We start from the raw sequence: 23005 nt of genomic DNA, 5'->3' as shown, positions 1-23005 counted from the left end.
TGAGGGTTATTAGTAAAGCTGATATGAACATTCTTCTATCTTTTTGGTAGGTGTAACTGGGTTGTAGGGTATGTTAGCTTAAGAGATACAGACACAAATGGGGGCATAGAAGGGCGATAAATCAAATATTCTGTTTAGAGGATAGTGAAAGAATTGTTTGCTTGGATTACCAGTTTTCAAAGAACTTGAGTGATACGGTTCACCTTTAACTAAAATGATCCTGGCTGCCATTGACCGTTAGTTCCTCAGAAGGTATACTAATCATGAAATCAAAAGCAGCTGTTATTTTCCTGTGCAGAAAGAAAACCAGGCTCTTCTGAATTCGCAGCAATGGCACACAAAATTATATTGCCGACTTGATGATGATTAAGAACAAGAAGAAGAATAAGTGGAGTTAATTTTTTCCCTTGTTTTTTAAAATTGAAAATTTTAAATTTTATAAGAAATGTGAAGTCACGTATGTGGAAATAAAGATAAATAACAAGGGAATAAAAATACCAAGCATTTATATGAACTTGGGCTTTGTGTTTTCTCAGTTTGCTTATTTATCCAAAGCAGATAATATCTATCCTGTAGGTTTTAGAAACTATTATATGACATTCCTGACACATATGTAGATGTTCAGAAAGTGGTGATAATTTTATCAAATATTTGGGGTGGAAAAGAGAGTAAAAGACAAATTTAAAGTATTAAGTCAAGATCCTAACTTCTTAGGTTTCCTAAATTGAACCATGGCACAAGTTTGATTTAATCATAACAGAATGTTGGTGAATATTTTCGCTTGCTAAAAATTCCTCCAAATTACTGACTACTGAAAATAAGTTGCCTTCCTTTGAATGTACTAATTTGCTGATGATTTGCAAACTTCTTACTTTCTTATTTTGCTCTCCCCACTCCCTACTGAGTTGCCATTTCCTTCCTAGATACAGTTTCTATTAGTGTCCTTTGTTAAAGGCCTCGGGACCAGTGTCTTCTAGAACTGTGCCAGCAAGCTCAGACTTGCGAGTCGGGCCAGGAAGAGTAAACGAGGACCCACTCTGTTACAGGATTCCAGGGGCGAAGCTTTGAGCTCCTTTTTGCCCCTCAGCCTCAATCCAACAGGCCTTGTAAATCTGAGGCATTCTTGGAGGAAGAGTTGTAGACATCCCCTTCCTTGCCGCTGCTCACGCCCTCCTTCTTGCCCCCGTGGGTCACAGCCCAGTTGTAAGTGTGTGCGAGGGGGTCCCCGGGTCTGGCTTTGTGCTGGGAAGGGGTGAGGAACTCAGGGATTTCTCTTCCTGCTCTGCACCGCAGCTAAGCTCATTTCCCAATCCCTCTTCCTGGTGACGGCCTAGTCCTCCAAGGGCGTCCCCGTCTCAGCGCTGGGTGTGTGCAGGGTCCTGCCCAGCTGACTTGCAGGGCGTCATCTGTAACCACAGAATGCACTGTGTACTGCTTTTTGTCTTTAAAGTAACTCAGAATGCTGAGGGTGAAACTGGTCATTTACAAAGTTTCCTAGATATCTATTTAGTTAACAAGTAAGATTTGGAATCATGAAACCATCTCTAGATGGCCGTGTTACTGTATTGCTGAACTAGCAAAAAGCCATGCTCTGTTAGCATAGATGGTTTTAAATACTTCAGTTTGGCATGTTGTGAAATCTGTGTATTATTAAAATATATATGTGTATAATCCCAGTAGTTGATTTGATAAGGCAGTCTGTATGTTTGTCAATATATTTATTTATCAGAGTTTTTACTCAAAATTCAGTAGAGAAAAATCTGGAAAAACTGAAGAAAAACCATTGAGTAAAATCACTAATTCCACACCCCCCCACAGTAACAAAGTGCTAGTGAGGGTACATGGGGAGGGAGCCTGATGCAGGTGAGCAGGCCCATCAGGGGAGTGACTCCGCCAAGCGAAGTGGCCTAGCCGTAAAAGTATCCAGTGCCATTACGTTCATTTTAATTTTGTTTATTTCATTTACTTTTTGGCCTCCACACGTGGGATCTTAGTTCTCCAACCAGGGATCGAACCCGCACCTGCTGCATTGGAAGCTTGGAGTCTTAACCACTGGACTGCCAGGGAAGTCCGATGTTCATTTTAAAGAATAGCTGTATTCTGTGGATTGCTTATTGAATCTTGAGACATTTATCTTTGTAACCCTAGAGTCATGGTTTATTGTTAGCATCTAATCCAGTGAAAGTGACCTTCTTGTTTACAACCTCTGAGATGTCGGTAATACTCATCCCCTCCGCCTCCCCCTCCCTGTGCTGTTGGGCTAGTTGATCAGTGTGATGTGAGCACAGGTTTGGAATAGATCGACTTCCCCTCCATTCCAAAATGAGTGGGGTTGCGGCTTGGGGGATCTCAGTCCCCCCCCTCCGCCCCAAGGGACTGAACCCTCGCCCTTGGCAGTGGAAGCGTGGAGTCCTAACCACTGGACCACCAGGGAAGTCCAGTTGTTTTTTAACAAAACATTTGGTGAAAATGAATTCAAACATCTAATCCATGCTTTTTATTATTATTTTTTAAAGCAGCAAAGCTCTTCAGAGTTGTCTGTTCTCACTGTCTTCACTCCCTCTCTCCCATTCTCAAACTCAGTCTAATCAGACTTTCGTCCCTCACCACTCCCTCAAAACTGCTGCTCTTGTCAAGGCCACCTGTGGTCTCCACATGGCAGAAACTGCTTAATTCTCAGCGTCAGGACGGAAGTCCTGGCTTCCTGCGCACCGTGCTGGCTGTTCCCCCAGGCTCCCAGCTGCTTCCTTCTCTTCTCCCCATCCTCTTACTGAAGCTCCCTGGGCTCAGTCCTCGGTCCCCTCCTCTACTCTGCTAACTCCCTGGGGGACCTCTTCCAGGCTCCTGACCCTAATGCAGCTGCGTACCGAAACCCCAGCGCACAGCCCCAGCCCGGGCTCCTCTCCAGAATCCAGACTCGTGCACTGGCTGCCGGCTGCCTCCTGGGCATCTGCTGGACACCGGCAGCTCACCCCGCAGTCTGCCCCGTCCTGCTTTCCCCACCTCACTCATTGGCAGCTCCCTCCTCCTAACTGCTGAGGCCAACGCCTTGGATGATGCTCACACTGTACATCCAGTCCAGCAGGAAATCCTGTTGGTTCCACCTTCAAAATGTAGTCAGAATCTGACTGTTCAGACCACTGTCACCATGTAAATTGTAACTCTCCTCCCTGCCCCACCACACTCCCAGTTTCCCTGCTTTTTTTCCTTTTATCCAAAGGGTTTACTATTTTCTGTATAATCTATTTGTTCCTTATATGTACTGTTTCTTTTCTGTCTTATTCCACTAAAATGTAAGCTTGATGAAGTTAGGGATTTTTGTTTGTTCACAGATTTATTCCTACTGCCTAGAATAGTTCCTTGCAAACAGTGGTCACGTAATAAGTATTTGTTTAATTGACTCTGATAATTTTGAAACATGTATATAAAGCCCTTTGGGTCCTTATTGATTAGGTGGTAGTCATTGTATCATTGACAACAGCGTTTATGTACAGGATTGCAGTTTACAAAATGCTTTCACATATTCGTTTATTCAGCTAACACAAATGCCAGTCATTGTATCAGACCCCTGTACAAAATCCGTGGGTTCCTTGCTCTGGCCCCCAAAAGAGATAAAGATGCTATGTCTTTGTTCACGTTGGCTTGTCCCACTTTCACGGCCAGATCTTTCTCCACATCCCTACACGTAATTTATACTGCAGCCGAGCCCTACTGGGTGTTCTTTCGGATGCTCTGTGGCTCCCTTCTTCATGCCTCTGCTTGCTCAGGCTGCTCTTTCTAAATCTCTGCTGATGGATGTGTGCATGCACCTGTCTTCCTCCCTCCCTCCCTCCCTCCCTCCCCCCTTCTCTTTTTCCTGTCTAATACAGTAGCAGGACTTTAGGGTTGCTTTTTTTTTTTTTTTAACATCTTTATTGGAGTATTATTGCTTTACAGTGGTGTGTTAGTTTTCTGCTTTATAACAAAGTCAATCAGTTATTCATATACATGTGTTCCCATATCTCTTCCCTCTTGCGTCTCCCTCCCTATCCCACCCCTCTAGGTGGTCACAAAGCACCGAGCTGATCTCCCTGTGCTATGCGGCTGCTTCCCACTAGCTATCTGTTTTACGTTTGGTAGTGTATATATGTCCATGCCACTCTCTCACTTTGTCACAGCTTACCCTTACCCTTCCCCCTCCCCATATCCTCAAGTCCATTCTCTAGTAGGTCTGTGTCTTTATTCCAGTCTTACCCCTAGGTTCTTCATGACATTTTTTCCCCTTAGATTCCATGTATATGTGTTAGCATACGGTATTTGTCTTTCTCTTTCTGACTTACTTCAGTCCGTATGACAGACTCTAGGTCCATCCACCTCACTACAAATAGCTAAATTTCGTTTCTTTTTATGACTGAGTAATATTCCATTGTATATATGTGCCACATCTTCTTTATCCATTCATCCGATGATGGACACATAGGTTGCTTCCATCTCCTGGCTATTGTAAATAGAGCTGCAGTGAACATTTTGGTACATGACTCTTTTTGAATTATGGTTTTCTCAGGGTATATGCCCAGTAGTGGGATTGCTGGGTCGTATGGTGTTCTTTTGGATGTACAGATAGTTCTATTTGTAGTTTTTTAAGGAACCTCCATACTGTTCTCCATAGTGGCTGTACCAGTTCACATTCCCACCAGCAGTGCAAGAGGGCTCCCTTTTCTCCACACCCTCTCCAGCATTTATTGTTTGTAGATTTTTTGATGATGGCCATTCTGACTGGTGTGAGGTGATACCTCATTGTAGCTTTGATTTGCATTTCTCTAATGATTAGTGATGTTGAGCATTCTTTCATGTGTTTGTTGGCAATCTGTATATCTTCTTTGGAGAAATGTCTATTTAGTCCTTCTGCCCATTTTTGGATTTGGGTTGTTTGTTTTTTTGTTATTGAGCTGCATGAGCTGCTTATAAATTTTGGAGATTAATCCTTTGTAAGTTGCTTCATTTGCAAATATTTTCTCCCATTCTGAGGGTTGTCTTTTGGTCTTGTTTATGGTTTCCTTTGCTGTGCAAAAGCTTTTAAGTTTCATTAGGTCCCATTTGTTTATTTTTGTTTTTATTTCCATTTCTCTAGAAGGTGGGTCTGTGTCCTACAGAGCTTTTACTTGTTTTCCCCTCTACCTCTATCCTCACATCTCCCTTCAAAAAAGCAAAAAAGATTGTAAGTTTCCTCCCTCATACCCTCACAGCTGGTTTCTTTTCTCTCTCTTTTAACAACTTTATTGGGGTAAAATTCACAGACCATAAAATTCACCCATACAGCTTTTTTCTTAAAATTCTTTATGTCTCTTACCTTGCTCTCCATGTGCTGTATTCAGTGTGTTTCTGTCCCTGTCCTCTGCCAAGCCAAGGGAACTCTGAATGGCAGGGAGTCGGCCTTGGTAGGGGTGCCCAGTCGGGCTTTCCTCAGTAAGTGAGGTTTGAATTGAACTTGGACTGGAGGCCTGCATTCCTCAGGTCTTGCAGGGCGTGTTAGAGATGGAGAAAAAGGCAGGGCCCTCCCGCAGGACAAACCAGAGGGTCACTGTGAGATGAGACTGCTTACAGCAAGGGGATCATGCCAGCCAGCAAGCAGGTGCCACGCCCACCAGTGGGCCAGACGGACGTGGCGAGGCCCAGCCAGCCTCACCTTCTGCCTGCGCATGGAGCTGGGCCTTTTCGGATTCACCCTTGTGGTGAATGATTCCAGATGTTAAAGTGAAATTTCTTCAGAACTGTTGCATTTGAAGACCAGTGTAGTGAAGAGGGTGTGGGAGACTTCCGGTTTGAAGAAAAACTACAGAGATGGCTGAAAGGCCCTAGAAAATTGAACAGTGTTGAAAGGGACAAGAAGCTGTGATTGTTCCAGTCGAGAAGAAGAAGCAATTTACCAGATCTTTTCACTCCATGATTGGGTTCTTCTCCGTTGGTAGAAAATTGAGTGAAAGAAACAGACAAGCTGCCATATTAAATTATGAAAAAAAAATTTTTTAATTTATTTTTTATTGAAGTATAGTTGAATTACAGTGTTGTGTTTGTTAATTACTGCTGTACAGCAAAGTGACTCATTTATACGTATATATACATTCTTTTTCATATTCTTTTCCATTATGGTTTATCACAAGATATTGAATATAGTTCCCTGTGCTGTACAGTAGGACCTTGCTGTTTATCCATTCTATATGTACCAGTTTGCATCTGCTAATCCCAACTCCCGGTCCATCCCTCTCCCTCCCCCCTCCCCTTTGGTAACCGCCCGTCTATTGTCTATGTCCCTGATTCTGTTAAATGACGAACATTTTTTGGGTTAAATTCTGGAATGGGGTACATTAGAGGGTAACAAAAACCTAAAACGTTTCCCCCCTTATATCTGTCTTGCTAGTGTAATCCCAAAGCAGCACGGTAGCTTAGATGACCTCTTACGGGAAGATGACTAGAACTGGCCCTTCTGACGAGCCCTTAGCACTTTCTAAGCTGCTCGCGGAAAGGTGAGACAGCATTCCCCACCAGTCCCAGAAACCTGACCCAGTGCCCTGAGAAGACACAGGCCTGAGGCACCACGCCAGCTTTGGGTTCAAGAAGCTCTAAGGTCAGGGTGCAGCTCCAGTTTTCTCACTCGTAGGATGGGGGTAATGCCGCCGAGCTTGCAGGGCGGCTGGCGCTGGGGGGGATGGCAGGAGTAGCTCATGTCTGGTGCAGACTCAGGGCCTGTTGTTGGTGGCCACTCGAATGCTGGGTTCAGCAGCGGACACACTAGGAAATGCTCTATATCAGTGAGTTACTGTTCCACATTCACACTCCGCGTAGACTTTACCCTCTACCTGTCATATTAAAATGAGGTCAGACAAAACAAAGAGAACTAAAACTCTTACATCAAAAATTCTACTTACTACAGAAAAAATATGAATCTCTTAAAAGGTTTTTGTCCTGGGCTTCCCTGGTGGCGCAGTGGTTGAGAGTCCGCCTGCCGATGCAGGGGACACAGGTTCGTGCCCCAGTCCGGGAAGATCCCACATGCCGCAGAGCAGCTGGGCCCGTGAGCCATGGCCGCTGAGCCTGCACGTCCGGAGCCTGTGCTCTGCAACGGGAGAGGCCACAGCAGTGAGAGGCCCGCGTACCGCAAAAAAAAAAAAAGAAAAAAAAAAGGTTTTTGTCCCATTTTCTCCAGAAGCAATAGGGTGATACATCTGATGGTGGTCCTTCAGGCGTGTCTTCAGCTCATGTGTTTTGCCAGTCACTGTACTGTAATTAGTGACGAGCCTTTGGGCAAGTTGGGGAAGCAGAGGGCAGGCAGCTTAAAGGCCTGGCCCGAGGGGGCCTATCACAGTCTCTGCCTCAGGCAGAAATTTCACTTGAGTTGACCCTTTGTGTTTCACCTTTATAAAGAAGTTCTTAAGCGGGGCATCACTGAAGAAAAGTAGCCGTGTGTGTGGAAACGTGAAGGTCATCACAACAGTCAGAACGCTGTTCCACGCCTTCCACGAGTCACAGCTGCTCTCTGGTGCGAGGGGGAAGCAGTAGAAATGCTGGTTAAAGTGGAGGGTCAGTGATGGCTTATTCACCAGGGATGGGGCAGGCAGAATGGAAACTGTGGGGTGGTCTGGACCTTGCAGGTAAAATTTCCCTCCCTCCACTAATGTAGCAGGTCCAGGAGCAGCCCTGCTGTGGAAGGCGTGCTCGTGGGTTATGTTACACCCTCCTCAGAAGAGACCCTCCTCCCGGGCTGCACGGGGCCCTTTTTGGGGTGCTTGGTTTACAGGGCTACTCAGTGGAAGTTACTAAGTGCTACCCAGGTGTCGTCTATGTGTAACCTGCTCAGTAGAGCTTGTTTGTAACAAGTGTACCTTCTTGGTTGGTAATTTAGCTGGATTCTAGGATAATTTGGGGTGGTATAGTTTACTTGTTAAATATGACTTATAAATAACTGATTAGAAAACAGTGTCATCCAGTAACAATGACAGTAGCTCCCGTGTAATGAGAACTTACTGTATGCTGGGCACGGTGCTCAAAGCTTTATGGGGCCTATCTAATTTAGTACTCCGCCGGTGACTTCTTGGAGGAACACTGTTACGCTCAGTCAGCGGGTGAGGAGACAGCCTTGGAGGTGCCAGGGAAATCTGCCAGGCTCGCGCAGTGGCCTGGGGGTGTGTGGGCTTAACACGGGGACCTGGCTATGCGAGTGTGCCTTCTGCTGAGTAACGGGACAGTGATCCTGGGGGAGCTTTGTCCCTCCCCTGCCAGTTTGCTAACCAGTATTCATGCTGTACCCTTGATTTTTCTTTTTCTTAAATTTAGAATATACATATGTAGGACGTCTCTGTGACGCACAGAAGAAATGGCCTGGAGGCTAGCTGTCTCGTTGCTGTGAACATCAGGGCATAATGTTGTCATCTGTTTGTGCTTGTATTGCATGTTTGTGACTTGTATACAGGTATCCCCTGCTCATCAAAAATTAGGTTTCTGCCACTTCGCTTTTATGAAAGACCTACCTGTTTTTGACAACCAAGAGAAATCCTAGGACGATTTCCACTTTTAGGAAAAAAGACAAAGAGTGAAAATACCGGTCAGTGTTTATTTTGCTGAGTGCCATTATAGCGGCATCACCCTCAGCAGTGACAGGGGCCCCCGCCAGGCTCCCTCCCCGGGAACCACACTCGGCATCTCCCCAGAGCTGTGCACTGTGTCTGAGAGCATCTCTGCTTTGTCCCTGTGCGTCAGTTAGAAAGATGTGTCTATCCTAAGGTGACTGCTTTACTCCAGTTTGGCTTAGGAAAGGTTTCCTTGGAGCACTGTACTTTGGGTAGCGGGAAATCTGGATGTGACGGTGTTGGCTCTTTCCTATTGTGCTATTGTACACTGGGTTTTTTTTTTTCTTTTTTTAACAAAACATATATTTGTATTCACATTAGCAAGGGAGTTGGCTTTCTTTTATTATTTATTATTATTATTATTCTGGCTGCATTGGGTCTTCGTTGCTGCGTTCGGGCTTTCTCTAGTTGTGGTGAGCGAGCTTCTCACTGCAGTGGCTTCTCTTGTTGTGGCTTGCGGGCTCTAGAGCTCAGGCTCAGTAGTTGTGGCACACGGGCTTAGTTGCTCCGCGGTATGTGGGATCTTCCCGGACCAGGGATTGAACCCGTGTCCCCTGCATTGGCAGGCGGATTCGTAACCACTGCGCCACCAGGGAAGCCCCGGGAATTGGCTTTAGAAAAGAGACGTGTGCTGTGAAGGTCACTCACTTTACACAGGTTCTTTGCTTTGACAAAGGAATCCCAAAGGGCAGTGCCACGGCAGCTTGTGGGGGAGACCCGCTGTCTCTGGATCACTACCTTCTTGATCAGAGGCTTCAAGTGGGACGTGCCACTCTCAGGCAGGAAGGCAGACAGTTCTAAGTGATACCCGGTAGTGAGGCAATAGGATTTTATTTCAGTAATGACAAAGCAAGATGGACCAAATGAAAAGGAATTGAGAAAAGCAATCGATCAACTATGGAGTGGAGGCAAAGATGAAGGAACACGTGACTGACCCCTGGCTCCGTCCCCACGCGGGGTCTAGGAAGGTTAACCGCCTTCATGTGACAGCAGGCTGTTGGAATGAGACTTCTCCTGGTTTACTGTTGACTCAGTACAGCCTCCTCACCCGTTCCCCACCCCAGCTTCTCAGATTTTCACTGACTCAGTCTGAACCTTACTTGTCTTCTGAGTCACAGTATTAAAGGGCTTCCTTTTCTTTCTGTCTTTGTTTTTTTTTTTAACATCTTTATTGGAGTATAATTGCTTTACAATGGTGTGTTAGTTTCTGCTTTATAACAAAGTGAATCAGCTATACATACACATATAAGGGCTTCCTTTTCAGTCCTCTAAAATCTTAAATCTCATTAAGTTAAAATCAGTGTTTGTTCACTTCACAGCATTATAGTTCCTGATTATCAGCTTATGTGGAAGAGTTCGTACTTGGAGAACTTTATTTGGGAGTTAATAGGGCTTCTTGGAAGATTCAGCTTTCTCAAACTGATTCATATTGAGAAAGATTTGTGACGGGCTCCCTATGAAGGATCGTATTCTGTCATTTAACAAAAAATCTTAATTATTAAAACAAGTAAAACCCATTTAATGTAATTTAAGCACATTTTTCAAAAACTTTATGGTAGGTGTTATTCTTCCATAGGTGTATCAGCGATCTGAACTGTGAGAACAGATTTCAAGCCATTTTTGAACTATGAACTCCTTCAAAGCTGGGACTGGTGGAAGTGTTTGCTTTTCCTGCCACGTGCTGGATCAAGACCTGGCCCTTGCCCTGTATTCCCGGGCCCGTGGGGAGTTCATGCCGTGGGTGCTCAGCAGGGGCTGAGTTCATGTCTGTCTGCTTTATTGTCCTGCCTGTGGCCACACTCCCGGGTCCTTGGGGTGCTGTGCCGGCCTCTCCTCCCCTACACGAGACGCCTTGCAGAGCTGCCCGTCACTGTACCCAGCCAGAGGGGGGTGGGGGGTAGTTGCTACAGGCAGCAGAGGGTCTCCATCATGGGGGGGCGGGGGGAACTTCCCAGGATCGGAGCTGCTGTTCACTCCGGAGGGAGGAGAGTTGCCCCTCGTGTCCTCTGCATGTCATTTGGCCGTTGGGCTCCCATTTCCTCATTAGTAAATGTACTGTTTGGACTGGATAATCTGAAAGACCGTTTCCAGTTCTCCATGTGTGATTGCCAAGGGGCTGAGGCCATGTCAGGAGAGAGGCTGGGTGACGCCCAGGTTCGGGGGGGAGGGGGAGGCCACGCAGGGCACAGGCAGAGCGGGGCGGGCTGAGCAGGCTTCCCGCTGCCCTTGGGCTGCTGCCCTGTGACACAGTCCTCTTTCCTGACAGGGCCCCTCCCGGGCACTCCTTCCAGCCTGTCTGATCTTATTTCCTCTCTTGATAAACAAACCAAAGGTGGGGGGGAGCAGTCAGTTTCTCCTTTCACAACTGTTTTCAGTCACTTTCAGCTGGAGATCCTCCCTCCACCCCCAGTCCTTCCTGGCAAAGCTTTTTCCTGTTTAAAGGGAACACTGGGCTCCCAGTTTTCCCTTGCAGTTGGGACCTCATACTTGCAGGTGGTTGCCCTTGATTGGTTGATTGATTCATTGCCTTTTAGGGCATCAAGAGAAATTTTATAGGGGACAGTCTTGGGTTGTAGAAGAATGAAGAGATTAGGAAAATTTTTCTCCTAATTAAAGTTTAGCTATCAAAGGGCTAAAGCTTTATTCAGTCTTCTTTTGGTGGGAAATAACCCAAGTTTTTGAATATATTCTTACCTTAGAAAAAAATAAAAGCCCTCCCAGTGGAGAAAGTAACCTTTCCTGATGACTGGTGGTTGAGGATGGTTGTTGAGTCAGCTGTGCTTACTGCGTTCCCTTTTGTGTTCCCTGTTTGTGTCGGGGCTTGCGGGGCAGCGGTTTACCAGGTGGAGGTAGACCGTGCCTTCCTGGGCCCTCCAGTCCAGCGGGGAAGATGGCAGTGAGCAAATACACGTGCGAGGCTCACTTATCAGAAGGCTAGCAGGCTCCTGACCTAGTCACCTGGCTGGAGCCAGGGACCCCGAGGACAGTAGCAGATGGTGGGGGAGATGGGGGCGGGGGGGGTGCTATTCCACCCAGGGTTGAGCGAGGGCCTGCATAGCTGAAAGACAGGTGTGGTGGGATTGAGGGGAGCACAGGGGCGACGCGGGGTAGGGGGAGGCAGGCAGGACCCAGACATGCAGCAAGCTCTGTGAGCATTTAGATGCTATCGAAGAGCCATGCGAAACTTGAGGAATCGTCAGCAGGGGAGTGATGGGATTGTGTTGGTTTTAGAGGAGATGGTGCCGTGGGGCTGGAGGGCTGGAGAGGCGGCGAGTGGGTGCAGGAGGCCAGCTGCAGGAGCAGGGGAGCGATGGTGGTCTGCGTCGAAGGGACGAGGATGGGGCTGGGGGCTTGGGGAGTGGTCTGAGGCTGCAGCTGCAGGTCAGGGGGTGTGTGGTGCAGGACTCCAAGTGGGTGTCAACCCCGGCAGTCGCTGGAGTGCAGAGCCCCGCAGGGCCAGCCAGTCGGCCTGTGCCCGCTTCTCTGAGCCGGAGGGCGGCAGTGCCCGTCTGTCCTCAGCGTAGCGTCCCGGTGCTGGCGCACTTGGGGGCCCAGTCAGTGTTTGCTGACTCGGCAGCTTTTGTTGAGGGCATGGGAAGGAGAGGTCATTTTACTCTTTCTAAAATTTAGAATAGTGATGTTGTCTTACTTCCGAAACTACCAGTTCATTATCACCATGAAAAGCAAACGTTATTTTAAGCATTACAGCTGATCTGTTTTCTTCAAGCTACCCATAATGTCTGTCTTCTAATCTTAATATAAATGATGTTTAAAATGAATCCCTAATGGTGTTTTGGTTGCTGTGGTTTTGCTTTGCATCCTGAATGTTTTAAGAGTGCATGACAAGCTGTGTTGCACCCCAGTGGATATAATTCATAAAATTTTGCTGATAACATTTTGTATTCTGAGGAGCATTGCAAGCTCTGGGCTTAGTGGAGGAGCATTTATGCTTTTCAAGTGCTACTGCCCTGCTTCCTCCCAGTAAGCTCTAGCTCCAATTTCCTAGCCACAGAGACTGGTTCTCCCCTCCCACCCACCCCCAGGTCAGCTGGCTGTTCTGAAGGGCTACTTTTTTGAAAACGTGAAACAGCAGTAGAATCTTGTGAGAAAAATCAGTTTGGTCTGTTCCCTGTCTCAGGCTCTGCAGCAGTAACTGTGAAGTGTCTCCTTCCCCACCTGATCATCCCTGGGTCTTTCCACGTGAGTAAGTGGCACCCACTCATCACGTTGCCCAGGCTGGAAACCCAGCAGTCATCCTGGAGTCTCCTCTTGCTTCACCCACGTCGCAGGCGACTGCGCCTCCAGAGGGAAACCGGACGCGGCCTCCTCGGGGCTCCAGGCCCGACACCCCGAGCCCCGCTTACCTCCTGTGGGAAGCAGCGTCCCCCAGCTCTCCTTCCACGCTTGCCCTCATGGCCTGCTTTCCAAATAGCGACAGATGATCTTTAAAAAGAGGTTAAAAACTTGTTTGGAAACAGGTTCAAACTTACAGAGAAGTTGCAAATATCAGTATAAAGAAGTGCCTCGAGGAGCTGAGAGTAAGTTGCCTGCATGGTCCCCCTCCCTGCTGAAAGTTTGGTGTGTATTTCCTGCAGCCCCGGCTGGTCTCTAGCCCCAAGTCAGGAATATGACATTGACACAGAGTTAGCAAGGGATCACCCCAGCCCCAGTCTGCTGTTCTCTCGTAGCAGAGGAGCCTGAGAACCAACGCTCACTTGACTTCCGTGCTGTCTTCCTCTCTCCCTTCTGTGGGGACTCTGGCCTCTCCTGACTTTCATGACTGAAACCGTTGCGGGCCAGTCATTTTGTAGAATATCTCTTCAATTCAGGTTTTCCTCCCGTTTCCTCATGATTAAATTCAGCTTTTATAACTTTGCCAGGAAAATCACAGAGGTGACACTGTGTTTTTCTCATTGCGTCCTTTGGGGTGGCACACAGTCTCACCCTGATCACATCACTCTGATCTCTTGGTTTAGGTAACGTCTGCCAGACTGCACTGCGAAGGCACTGTTTCCTCTGTTTGATCAACAAGTATTTCGTTTGGATGTACTTTGAAGCTATGTAAATATCCCATTTCTCATCAGATATTTTAATATTGATTTATTTAATATCAGTGTGTACTCCTGATTTTGTTTAGTGGGCTGGATAATCTGTGACTATCCGTATTTAATTTGATTCACTCCCATTCTTTTTATTTTATTTATTTATTTTTTTGCGGTATGCGGGCCTCTCACTGTTGTGGCCTCTCCTGTTGAGGAGCACAGGCTCTGGTCGCGCAGGCTCAGTGGCCATGGCTCACGGGCCCAGCCGCTCCGCGGCACGTGGGATCTTCCCAGACCGGGGCATGAACCCGTGTCCCCTGCATCAGCAGGCAGACTCTCAGCCACTGCACCACCAGAGAAGCCCTCACTCCCATTCTTTGAGCGCTTCCTTATTTTCGGGCACAAGAAGATGTTCCAGGCTGACCTGCGCTTTCCTGACCCACCTCTGGACTTGATGGAGGTGTCCTGGTCCCTTAGCTGGAGAATGGTATTTAGAAACCAAGATCTGTCACTAGTGATGCTTCTTGCTGCTGGGGTGTTGCCGCCTCCTGGCCCTCTCCAGAGGCAGAGCTAGGGCTTCCATATGTATGTACACACCCACTTATGTCTGCATCTTTTCTGCGTCCACATACTGAAAACCACGAGCTCACACTGATGCCTTCACTTCTAATTCAGTGCTGTAGGGTCTGTTCTCCCTTTTTCGTAACTCCCTTTTCTGACAGTGAGGAAGCTGGCCCCCGTTATCCTGAACCTGTTTACTGATGTGATCAGTCCTTCTGTATGTAACAATCTCCTGTCCCCGACGGACGTCCTCCTTACCCCAGCGTCACCCAGTTTGGGCTCCGACCCCTGTTCCCGTTGGGCTCTGCCTAAAGGAGGTGCTAGAGGAAGGCAGGTGTGTGTGGGGGTGTATGGGGGGGTGGGCCTTGCAGCTTCCTGCCAGCTTCCCTCCTCTGTGGCACCTTAGCAGCCAGCCTCCTCCTGGCAGGAAGTGTCTTCTGGTAGTGGGCAGCTGGTCCCGGTTTGGGCATTTTCCCACACTTGCAGAGACCCCAGCATCAGCTGGCGAGTGCCCCTCTCAGCTCCCTGCGTCCCAGCCCTTAGGTCGCAGCCTTTGTGCTTAGAGACCCCAGTAAACCAGCCGAGCCTCAGAGTTTCAGCTGGGCGGGGCCCTTCCCCAGGTTTCACAAATCCCAGCTTCTGCCTTTGGTTCCCCAATCCTAAGCCTAGCATTTGCTTCTTGCACCTGCTGTCTCATGATAATCCAGTGCTCCCTTTTAACTTTTTTTTTTTTTAAGTCTGTATTGAATTTCTTACAGTATTGCTTCTGTTTTACGTTTTGGTCTTTTGGCCGCTGGGCATGTGGGATCCTAGCTTCCTGACCGGGGGGGTCGACCAGAAATCGAACCCTCACCCCCTGCATTGGAAGGCGAAGTCTTAACCACCGGACCGCCAGGGAAATACCCCCTTTCAACTTTCTTGGTTACCTAGGTAACAGTCCTTTCTGTTACATTTTCTTCAGATAACTGGTGTGGTTTCTGTCTGTTGACTCTACCCAGTCCGTATGGTGGGGTCACCTTGTTCTTGTGTTGACACTGATTGACACCCCATTTGAAATGTCACTCTTTCTCCTTTTCATGGGTGTAAGTCCTTCCTGTCAGAGTGATTTCATGGCCTCTCAGTACTTGTGTGGTTCGCAGGGTGGTCTGCTGCTGTGATTTAATTCTCTATTCTGGTTCTAGCTAATGCAATCTTAATGATTTTTACATAGCGCTACAGTATTTTTACTGTGTCCTCAGAACTGTTTGAAAATATTTAACATTTTTCAAGGCTAATGCTTCCCTTCTGGCTCCTCTTTAGTGCCCTCTACTTTTAAACATGAGGTTTTGTTCACGTAGTTGATCTCCTGTTGCTTGACTTACTTTCTTTGTCTTTCCAAGCTTTCATTGGGGTGGGTCCATAGTTCTTCCCCCGTTTATCAGACCTGCCCCTGATAAATCCGTGTTCATACATTTCAGGGAAATTGTACAGGGCTGTGTAAAATGCATAAGCGACAGAAACAGGTTCTATAAAAAGAGTAAGAGGAAAACTTGTCGAGGAACATCAGGTAAGACAGTTGATGTGGAAAGAAAAGATGAAGAGGAAGCTAGCCAGGTCTCATCCGCCACAAGGGACTTCGCGCTTCTCTGCCTCAGCCCTCACTGAGGTGGGAGGAGGGACTTTTTGCCTATTTTAGGGATAAGAAAATTTAGTCACAGAGGAGCAGATGACTTTCCTAAGATGGCATGGCGACCAGGTGTCCCACTTAGGACTTGACTCCTGAATGGAAGGAAGCCAGGGCTTTTCCCTGGGCCTCCTCCTGCCAAGTAGGGCAGGAGTAAACAGAACTGGATAGCGTATCGTTGGACCACTTACATACACACAGATCGCTACCACTAGAAATAAGATAAACACTTCACACCGTGCTCCAACATACTCTAAACAGCAGATGAATAATGGGTTGACTATTTTAAAAAGCCGTTTGACCAAAAATAGGATTGACAGTCAGATTGGTAACGAGTCATGACTTTCTAAGCCTTAGTAAGAAAATGACAAAGGAAAAATGAATTTGATTTTATTAAAAATGATACTTTTATTGGAAGTAATAATTGCTATAAAATAAAAATAGCATAGTTCAGATGAAAAGAGGCAACAGAATGGAGGAGTAGTGTTTACAGCTGTTACGTGTAAGAGAGCCAAAGTAAAGCTCTTACACAGTTGATTAAAAAACATCAAGATGTGATTAATGAGCAAGTGTCATGAATGGATAATTAACATCACAGGGCACAGCCGGATATGGGAGAACACCGCCTCACAGGCATCAAAGAACTGCTGATTTCAAAGGAAGAGGAGATGTCGAGATGTCGGTGTGTGGCTGTGAGGGGGGTGTGACTCAGGAGATGCAGCTTGGAAGGCAGGTTAGGAACCAGATAGAATGTTAGTGCCCTTTGGAGAGTCCTGGAGTTTCACCCTCAAAATTAATTTAAAATAGTAAAAAATCTGTGTGCATGAAAAGTTCATTGCAGATTTATTCACCATAAGAAAATAATTTTAAAAAAATTTAACCTCTCCATTCAGTAGACACAATTATAAATTGTTGGTGTGTCAACTTAGTGAAATATTATGCAACTGTTAAAATGTTAGTTGAGTGGTATAGAAACATGAAAAATGTAAGAAATGAGATAAAAGCAGAATACACAAAAATGGCTATATAAACATTGACCGTGTCTACGGTCAGGGGCTGGAATGGGAACATGTGAAGTTAAAGTGGTTCATGGCACAATTATGGGTGGAATTTTCTTTAATTTCCATGGAAATTGCTGTTTCATTTGCACGTTTAAAACACTGGCCAGCAGGTTTTGTGAATCTTTGGGGTTTTTGTAGAAGCGTCCAGAATGCTGTGTTGAACCCCTGCCAGAGTGAGTGTTTCGGCAGTGTAGCAAGTGTGACTGTGGCGTGGGTCCTCCACAGGTGGGCAGAGCGGCACCATCTCCTTCCCACCCTCGCTGGCCTGGGGGTGGTTTGTTGGGGTTGTGTTTCTTCACAGTAAAGTGGAAGGTACCGTTTGGTTCCCCCAGAAGATGCCAAGAGAGATTGTGAGCTCCAGGGGCTGTTTAGAGTGTATTTCCATGAGGATTTTTGGGAATGGGTATTTTAGGTGATATTTGGAAGAAAGGTGAACCATAAGTGACCTTTAAGTTCTAGCTCAAGGGTTTTCTTTAGCCTGGCTCCCCCCCCCCCGCCCTAAATAATTCAGGGCCTGTGTGTTCTGTTCCCTAATCTCTGTGCCAATGGGTATTTACCGTTCTTGGTGCCTGTTAATAGGTGCTCTGGCTTTTGCTCCTTGGATCAGTGAACCATGGTGGTCAAACCTTGGTGGTACTAAGCAACTATTTAAGAAAAAAAAATTTGGAGTTAGATTCATAATATGGAGCTCAGTTAGAAGCCCAGAAAGTACCAGATTGCAGGTTTGGGGGGAGATAATTGTAGATGCACGTGTAGTTATAAGAAACAACACAGAAAGAGCCCTGGTACATTTTGCCCGATTCCCCCGCCCCCGCCACGGGAATGTTGTGAAGCTGTCATCGTGGAGGATTTGAAAAAGATCCGTAGAGAACAAATAAAAGTTGGCATAAACATAGGGATTTAGATCTGAAGGTGAAAAGAGGAGGAAGGTGTAGGAGATGTAGCGGAGCGGCTGCTAGACGGAGCGCGGGTGGCCAGCGCGCGGGTGCTGCTGGAGTCTCACAGCACGGGGCTTCTGGTCCTGGGGCTGCTGTGACTAATTACCACCAACTGAGGGCGTAAGGTCGCAGAGACTTTTCTTCTCTCTCACAGTTCTTGAGGCCAGAAGTCCAGAGTCGAGGTGTCAGCAGGGCCATGCCCCTCCTGAAGGCTCTGGACAGAGTCTGTCCCTGAGGGTGTCAGCAGGGCCATGCCCCTCCTGAAGGCTCTGGATGGAGTCTGTCCCTGTCTCTTTGAGCCTTTGGTGGTGGCAGCAGTCTTTGGCGCTCCTTGCTTGTAACCGAATCACTCGAATCCGTGCCCCCATCTTCGCGTGACTGTTCCCCTCTCTGTGTCTCTGATCCAGATCTCTCACTTTTACGCAGACGCCAGTCATGCTGGACTTAGAGCCCACCCCATTCCTGTTTGTGACTTCGTCCTAACTTGATTACATCTGCAGAGACCCCACTTCCAAATCAGGTCGCATTCACAGGTTTTGGGGAGACACTGTCCAACCCAGTCCACTTTCCACAGAAAAGTTGGCTTAGTTTTCTTCTTCCTAAAATGTGGATGGTCATGGAATGAATTTCAAGAACGTGTGTGCTGACCTCGTGGGAGCGGTGTCAGATGCTGCTCCCAGCCCGGCCCCCGTTACCGTCAGGGGCTCCGCGCGTCTCTCAAGGGTGGTTGCCCGTTGTCGCCGAGAACGCCTTGTGTCCCGCCCCCAGCTGCCCTGTGGCCCTGAGAGCCGGCAGGTGGTGCCCAGAACTCACGGACCTGGTGAGCCGGTGCCTGTGCCGCCCTGCAGAGCAGACGGGTGCCCAGTGGGGAGAGCTCAGCTTTCAGGATTTTTCTAGGGGATCTTTGTTGTGATGGTATTTGTTATAACAGATATTGAAATACAGGTGCCAGTATGAACATCCACATTAATTGGGCATAAATACCGACTTTCCAAATGTTAATGACTTTACAGATGTTAAGTGTCTTGAAAAGTATTCATTCATTTAAAAAGTATTTTCTAAAGAAAGTATAACTTAATGGAATGCCCCAATCAATTAAATTTTTATCTATTGTCAACTTTTTAGAGTAAGTTGTTAATTTTACTTTTTTAAATTTGTAGCTAAACCATTTACACAACTGGTGAAGGAAATGCAACTTCATCGAGAAGACTTCGAAATAATTAAAGTAATCGGAAGAGGTGCTTTTGGTGAGGTAAGATAAACTTATTTTTGTTCATTTTGCCTAGCAGCTCCCATCTAGCAGTTTTAGGGTCCTGTACATTGATTTTGGGACGAGGTAATTATTGGTATCATTTGGAGAGTTCTTGGTGGATAAAATCTGAAAGATAGCGTTAAGGAGAGAAAAAACAAAAGCTGGTGACTGGTGAATTACCCTGAAAATTGTCTTGACCAAAATGGTTCTTTCTGACAGATAAGTTTTTTAAAACATCCGTTTGTCAGTCAAAAAAAAGTGTTGGCAGCGGTTTTCAAAAAAATACAAGAAGGGTCGCATCAGAGTGGTGCTCATCGTTCGTAGCTTGCCTACAGTCCTCATGCGATTGTGAGTCCCGCCCCGTGTTTGGAGGAGAACAGCTTGTGCACCGGGTGACCCGCCCTGCAGCTCCCCCCAGCTCCGCCTGGAGCTGCTGTCCCTCCTGCCGGCTCCGGCCCAGCCCGCCGGGTGTGTTTACAGGCGCTTAACTGAACTACATTAACTCCTCTCCTTAGGTTTGGCCTGTGGCACTCCCAGGCTGCGGAGCTGCGCGTGTGGGTTAATGAGATGCTCTGTGTCATGTCCAGCAGCGCGTGTGCTCTGTCCAACACAGCCCTGCTGGACGTGACTCTAAAGTGCTGCAGAGTGGGAGACAGCATTTGTTGTGCACGGTGTACACTTCATATTGGGCAAAATATACGTGGAAAAAAGCAAAGCAGGAATTTAACAAGATAGCTGCTTTGTTCTGAAGTAGCTCATGAGTGGAAACCAGGCCTGTGATCTGTCTTTGAAAACATCTCAGTATTTTTGGTGACTCTTCTGCTACCAGCACCTGATGACAGCCCTGCTTTATTTGCAGGGCTTCAGTAGAATACACCAAAAGAAAACATTCCTACGAAAATGCTTTCAAAATACTCGAGTGAGAAAGCTCTGGCCTGCCTGAGTGAATGTGGGCGGTTGTGTGTTGTTCCCTCATTTCTTCCTTGGAAACTGCCCTGGCCTCAGATCAGACCCCAGCCCCACGCTCTGTGGCGAGCCCCGTCTCTCGTCCTCATACCCTCCTCTCCCTCACGCAGCCTGGTCTTCATACCCACCCCTTCCCCAGCCCACTCCTAAGAGCGAATCTCACCAAGGAGTGGGTAGAGGGGAAGTAGCGCCCCGGGGGGGCTGCTTTGGTGGCAGCCTTGTCTGCTGGGACGGCATCTCCTCCCAGGCTGACCTCGGAATGACCCTGGATCCAGGACTCCCCGACCGGATTCAGCTCTGGGCTGGGACGGGATAGGGAGGTTGTTGGGGTTTTTTCCGGTACGCGGGCCTCTCACTGTTGTGGCCTGTCCTGTTGCGGAGCACAGCCTCCGGACACGCGGGCTCAGCGGCCATGGCTCACGGGCCCAGCCGCTCCGCGGCATGTGGGATCTTCCCAGACCGGGGCACGAACCCATGTCCCCTGCATCGGCAGGCGGACTCTCAACCACTGCACCACCAGGGAAGCCCGGGTTTTTGTTTTTAAATATTAAGGTATACTTACATGTAAAACGCACAGATCTAGGTGTATGGTTTGAGTTATGACAGATGTCTACACCTGTGTAAGCAGCACCCCAGTCTATATAGAGCATTTCTATTCCCTAGAAAGTTCCTTCCTGTTTCTTTCCAGAGCCTCCACCTCCTGTAAGCCCCACCCTTCCCCAGGTGGCCACTCTCCCGATGGCCGCCAACAGGGAAAAAATTGAGTTCTGCATAGAAATAACAGATCTCTGAGCTCTAGTTACGATGTGATGAGGTAAGGGAGGGTTTTTGTTGTTGCTCAGTGAGAAGAAAGAGAAAGACTTTGAAAGCTAAACCCAATTCAATTCGCTATATGCTTTCACCGACCGGCCCCCTTGTACCAGGAGTTGTGCCGGGCTGCTGGACACAGCGCCGAGCAAGGCCCAGGCCCATGCGGAGCTCCGCAGTGACAGCGAGCCCGTTAGGGTGTTGGGGGCCAGGGGCAGGGAGAGACTCCAGGGCAGGAGCCGGGCGGCCTTTGGGAGGAAAAAAGAAAGCACAGGAGAGAGCGTTGTTGTGTCAGAACAGCCGGCGGTTACTTTTAGTGCTCTTCTTTGCCAAAGGACTTGATGTGAAACTCAGTTCCTGAGTTTAAAGAAGATAACATCGATCACTTTTTAGCTCTTCCCACATGAAGAGAACGTGTTCTCGGAGCCCCCCCTTTGCCTTTGCTCCCTCTCCAGGCTTTAGCAGCTGCTTTGTGCATTCCCTCCCCCCTCTCCCTCCATCATCTCTCCCTGGGCCCTGTGGCCTGCGCTCAGCACGCCAGCCCTCCTTGCCCAACTGCTCTGGCCCCGTGGCCATTCTGGGTCCCCTGCACACGAGCGCCAGCCTTCCTGCCACTAGAATTCCGGGCTCTGTGGCTTGTATTGCCGCCACCGCGCTGCCTCCCTGGGATAGTCTCGTAATCACGTACCTGAAATGCAGCCAACTGCAGCCTCTCTGTCTCTGACAGCACCAAGTGGGTCACAGAAGTGAGGATACCCTTAATCATTGTTGCGTCCAGGGTGTTCTTCACATACAGTTCTGATTGAATGGCAGGCCAGGGAAGGGTGAGAGTCTGTGTGCGCCCCCGCCTTGGTGCACAGGTGTGTGTACCTGTGCTGCTGAGGCCACGGCACGGGCTGCTCAAGAGCCCTGCCCCTGAGAAAGAGCTCACGGAGTCCAATTTGAGGGGAGTGTATGAAACGCTTACCTCAGCGGAGTTTAGCAAAACGTTTCTAGATTATTATTCAAACAAGGATTGGAGTCCTGGGGCATTGCCTTTTTTCTGGAGCACAGTGGCTTTGAGAACACCTTCGTCCTCCCCTCAGCGTCTCGGGGACAGTGGCCCAGGAAGTTCCTAAGACCCTGGCACCCTTCTGGAGGCTCGTTCCTCAGCTACCGGGGTGCGGTGCCCAGGGCTATGCTTTCGGCGTGACAGCAGCCCCCCGCAGATGACTGCGTGCCGGGCAACCCCGGCCTCGAGCCCCTGGAAGCCTTGCGGCCACTGGCTACACCGCTGGCCCACTGGCAAGATGAGAAGTCAAGCCCGGAGCGGGGGGCCTGGCCCCAGGGCGGGCTGTGGGGCACCACTTGAACCCCACCTGCGTGACCCAAGGCCTGTGTGTCCAGACACTGTGCCCTTCCGTCTCTCTTGTTCCTAGAATGACTTAAAGAAACAAAGCTTTGAAAACTTTGTTTAGAAACGGTTTCAAATTAACAGAACAGTTGTATGAATACAATGGTTCAAAAACAGTCTAACCCTTTACCCAAATTCCCTTTTGTTAGCATTTTATCACATTTTCTTGATCATATTATAGCTGTGCTGCTCTCCCTTGAGCTTGCTCCCTCCCTCCCTCCGTGTGTGTGTGTGTGTGTGTGTGTGTGTGTATAATTTTTACTGAACCACTGTGGATAAGTTGCTTACGTCAAGCAAGACCCTCTACCCCTAATACTTTAGTTCCTGTTCTGATAGGGATGGTTTTTGACATAGCCACAGTTCATAAACTCAAATTGAGAACTGATAGAACACTTTGTCCAGTCTGCTGTCTTATACCAGCTTGGCCCAGTGATGTTCTTTGTTTTACCTTTTCCCTCTTGTACTGGATCTGGGCTGGCATCAGGTATTATACTTAATTGTTGTGTTCCAGAATCACTTTTTAATGTTTTGTAAAATTACTTTGATTTGTATTTCTTTACTTAAGTGTCTAATTTTGGGGAGATTTGTAGGATTATCATCTCTCTTTGAAGGAATTCAGACTAAGTTTTTGGCTAGGAAGAAGCTTCTGGTAAACCAAACAAGATTCTCTAAAAATTATTTCTTTTATAGGTCGTTGTACAATAGAGAAGGTTTGTTGT

At 47.7% G+C, this 23005-nt stretch overlaps 1 protein-coding gene across 3 annotated transcripts in view; it reads left to right on the top strand.

Annotated features, from left to right (window-relative positions):
* The window catches only part of CDC42BPB (CDC42 binding protein kinase beta), a 114434-nt gene that overhangs the window by 25375 nt on the left and 66054 nt on the right, over window positions 1-23005 (top strand). For all 3 annotated transcript variants that reach the window (XR_004045001.2, XM_030883296.2, XM_060295314.1), the window contains exon 2: window positions 19029-19120. Coding sequence is in view for 2 of the 3 variants with exons in the window: in XM_030883296.2 (XP_030739156.1) it covers window positions 19029-19120 (92 nt within the window). In the remaining variant the exon portion in view is untranslated. The remainder of the gene's footprint in view (window positions 1-19028; window positions 19121-23005) is intronic.

This window comes from Globicephala melas, chromosome 2 (assembly GCF_963455315.2).
Source record: "Globicephala melas chromosome 2, mGloMel1.2, whole genome shotgun sequence".
Classification (NCBI taxonomy): Eukaryota; Metazoa; Chordata; class Mammalia; order Artiodactyla; family Delphinidae; genus Globicephala; species Globicephala melas.
Note: the sequence above shows the minus strand (reverse complement) of the source record. Positions and strands in the feature narration are given on the sequence as shown.